Source organism: Penaeus chinensis, chromosome 38 (assembly GCF_019202785.1).
Source record: "Penaeus chinensis breed Huanghai No. 1 chromosome 38, ASM1920278v2, whole genome shotgun sequence".
NCBI classification, from domain to species: Eukaryota; Metazoa; Arthropoda; class Malacostraca; order Decapoda; family Penaeidae; genus Penaeus; species Penaeus chinensis.
In genome coordinates this window covers 12,141,442-12,143,679 of record NC_061856.1, presented here as the reverse complement: position 1 = coordinate 12,143,679, position 2,238 = coordinate 12,141,442, and the positions used below count along the sequence as shown (strand labels likewise).

At 50.9% G+C, this 2,238-nt stretch overlaps 1 protein-coding gene across 1 annotated transcript in view; it reads left to right on the top strand.

Annotated features, from left to right (window-relative positions):
• The first annotated feature begins 473 nt into the window (after positions 1 to 473).
• The window catches only part of LOC125046167 (clavesin-2-like), an 8,905-nt gene continuing 7,140 nt past the window's right edge, over positions 474 to 2,238 (top strand). Inside the window, exon 1 of the mRNA XM_047643852.1 lies at positions 474 to 1,072. Within this exon, the coding sequence (XP_047499808.1) occupies positions 892 to 1,072 (181 nt within the window). The 5' untranslated portion in view covers positions 474 to 891. The remainder of the gene's footprint in view (positions 1,073 to 2,238) is intronic.

Below are 2,238 nucleotides of genomic sequence, written 5' to 3'. Positions count from 1 at the left end.
TTCCTCCTCCTATTGCTTCTCCTTTTTCCCCCTCCTCCTCCTTCCTACCCCCATTCCCCCACTAGGCTGCTTCCCTCCATCACAAACGACAAACCACGTTTTCTCTCTCGGAGGTAATCAATATAAACACGTATAACTTCTCCAACACACTTCCGTTCATTATGATAACGACAGTAAGTAAGCAAAATGAGAGAGTAAAGATCGGGAGAAGAGGGGAGAGGTAGGGGTTGGGGAATCTACCACCCTGCCACCCCCTTCCCTCCCCCCCTCCCATCCACCTTTGCATGACTCATAATCGGCTTAAGTCTTTGGAAATTATTTTTATACTTTCTTTTTTCATTATTTTCTTGTTTATCTCTTTTATTTGATTTTACGCCTGGAACCTCCTGCGTTATTTCTGTCTCGCCTCGGTATCATTAGTATTGATAAATGCATTCCCCTGTTTGATAAGTATACCGTTCTAACCTTTGTTTATTTCTTCGTATTTCCAGATACAAACCGTCGATTCCACAAGCAGAAGCGAGTCAAGTTTGGTCGGTTAGTGAATGAAAGCGGCGCCGGGTACCTGACGCGGCCGTCGCTCCATCACACCCACACGAACCTCTGCTCAAAGGAGGGGGAGAAGGAGGAGGCGGAGGACTTCGGTGATTGGGGCGCGGCTGGAGGAGGCCCTACAGGGAAGGACTTCACGGAAGAGGATCTGGTTTCCTTTTCCTCTCCCTTCCTCCGGGATTTTCGCCCTTCCGATTCCACTTCTGTGTCGGGAAGCACTCGCTCGCCCACTTCCCGCGTCCTGTACTCCTCCGGCCCGACGTCCTAACAGGACCCCCCTAACACACCAAGGTGCTTCGGGCGGCGTTGAGGGGTGCGCTGAAGACGGCGCCCCCAGAGATGGACGTGTGTGACCTGGAAGGACCCTGGGGTCCCCATCACCACATCGCGTCCTTCACCTGCGAGAAGGACGGCCTCGACCACAAGAGAAAGGGAAGCAAAGGAGACTTCGTCCCGATGCCCGACAAGACTCACGCGGCGCAGCAGCTCCACGCCCTCCTGCCGACCAGACCCGACGTCGGTGAGTCGCATGAGTGGCGTGGGCCGACGGGGAAGAGCGGGGAGATAGGAAGAGGGTTGGAGGCGATAGGAGAGCTGGATGATGGGGAAGGGCAGGGAGATAGGAGGAGGGTTGGAGGCGATAGGAAAGCTGGATGATGGGGAAGGGGGCGGGTGACGATATCGCCTGGTGTGTGACGCGGTGGTGGTAGAGGGTGCACTGTGTCGATGGGTTTGAGGAAGGTGAGGGTCGAGGGGAGAGTGATGTCAGGGGCACGAGAGAAGATCTCCAGCGTATGGGAGTAGATGTCTGTGCAATTTCGTTCCTCATTTTCTTACTTTAAGATTATTTTGTTTATTGTTTACTGTGTATTTAAAGTGAAGGTATGAGGGTAATTTTTTTTTTTTTTGTGTGTGTGTGTGACTCCTTCTCCTATCTATCTTTTATTTTGACTTTTCTTTTCTATCATCTTATTGTTCTCCATTTGAACTGTGTTCATCTTGTCTTTCTGTCTTCTTGTTCTGTCCACTCATGTTTTTTATCTCCCTCTGCTAGTCCAAATCTAACTCTTCCTCCTCCTCTTCCTCCTCTTCCTCCTCTTCCTCCTCCCTCCCTTCCCACTCCTTCCCCTCCTCCTTGCCTCCTCCCTTTCCTCCTCCTCCTCTTCCCTCCTCTCTCCCTTTCTTCCTTCTCCTTCCTCCTCCTCTCCTTCTCTCTTTCCCTTTTCTTTCCTCCTCCTCTCCTTCTCTCTTTCCCTCTTTTTTCCTCCTCCTCTCCTCTCTTTAACCCTCTTCTTTTTTCTTCCTCCTTCCCCATCAACCTTTTCTTCCTCCTTCCCCATCAACCTTTTCTTCCTCCTTCCCCCATTCTCCCTATTCTTATTACTACTTCTCCCTACTTCTTTTTCCTCCTCTTCCTCCTCCTCCCCTTCCTTCCACCCCCCTCTTTTCCTCCTCTTGTTTTCCTCCTCTTCCTCCTCCCTTTTTCTCCTCTTCCTCCTCCCTTTTTCTCCTCTTCCTCCTCCCTTTTTCTCCTCTTCCTCCTCCCTTTTTCTCCTCTTCCTCCTCCCTTTTTCTCCTCTTCCTCCTCCCTTTTTCTCCTCTTCCTCCTCCCTTTTTCTCCTCTTCCTCCTCTTGTTTTCCTCCTCTTCCTCCTCTTGTTTTCCTCCTCTTCCTCCTCTTGTTTTC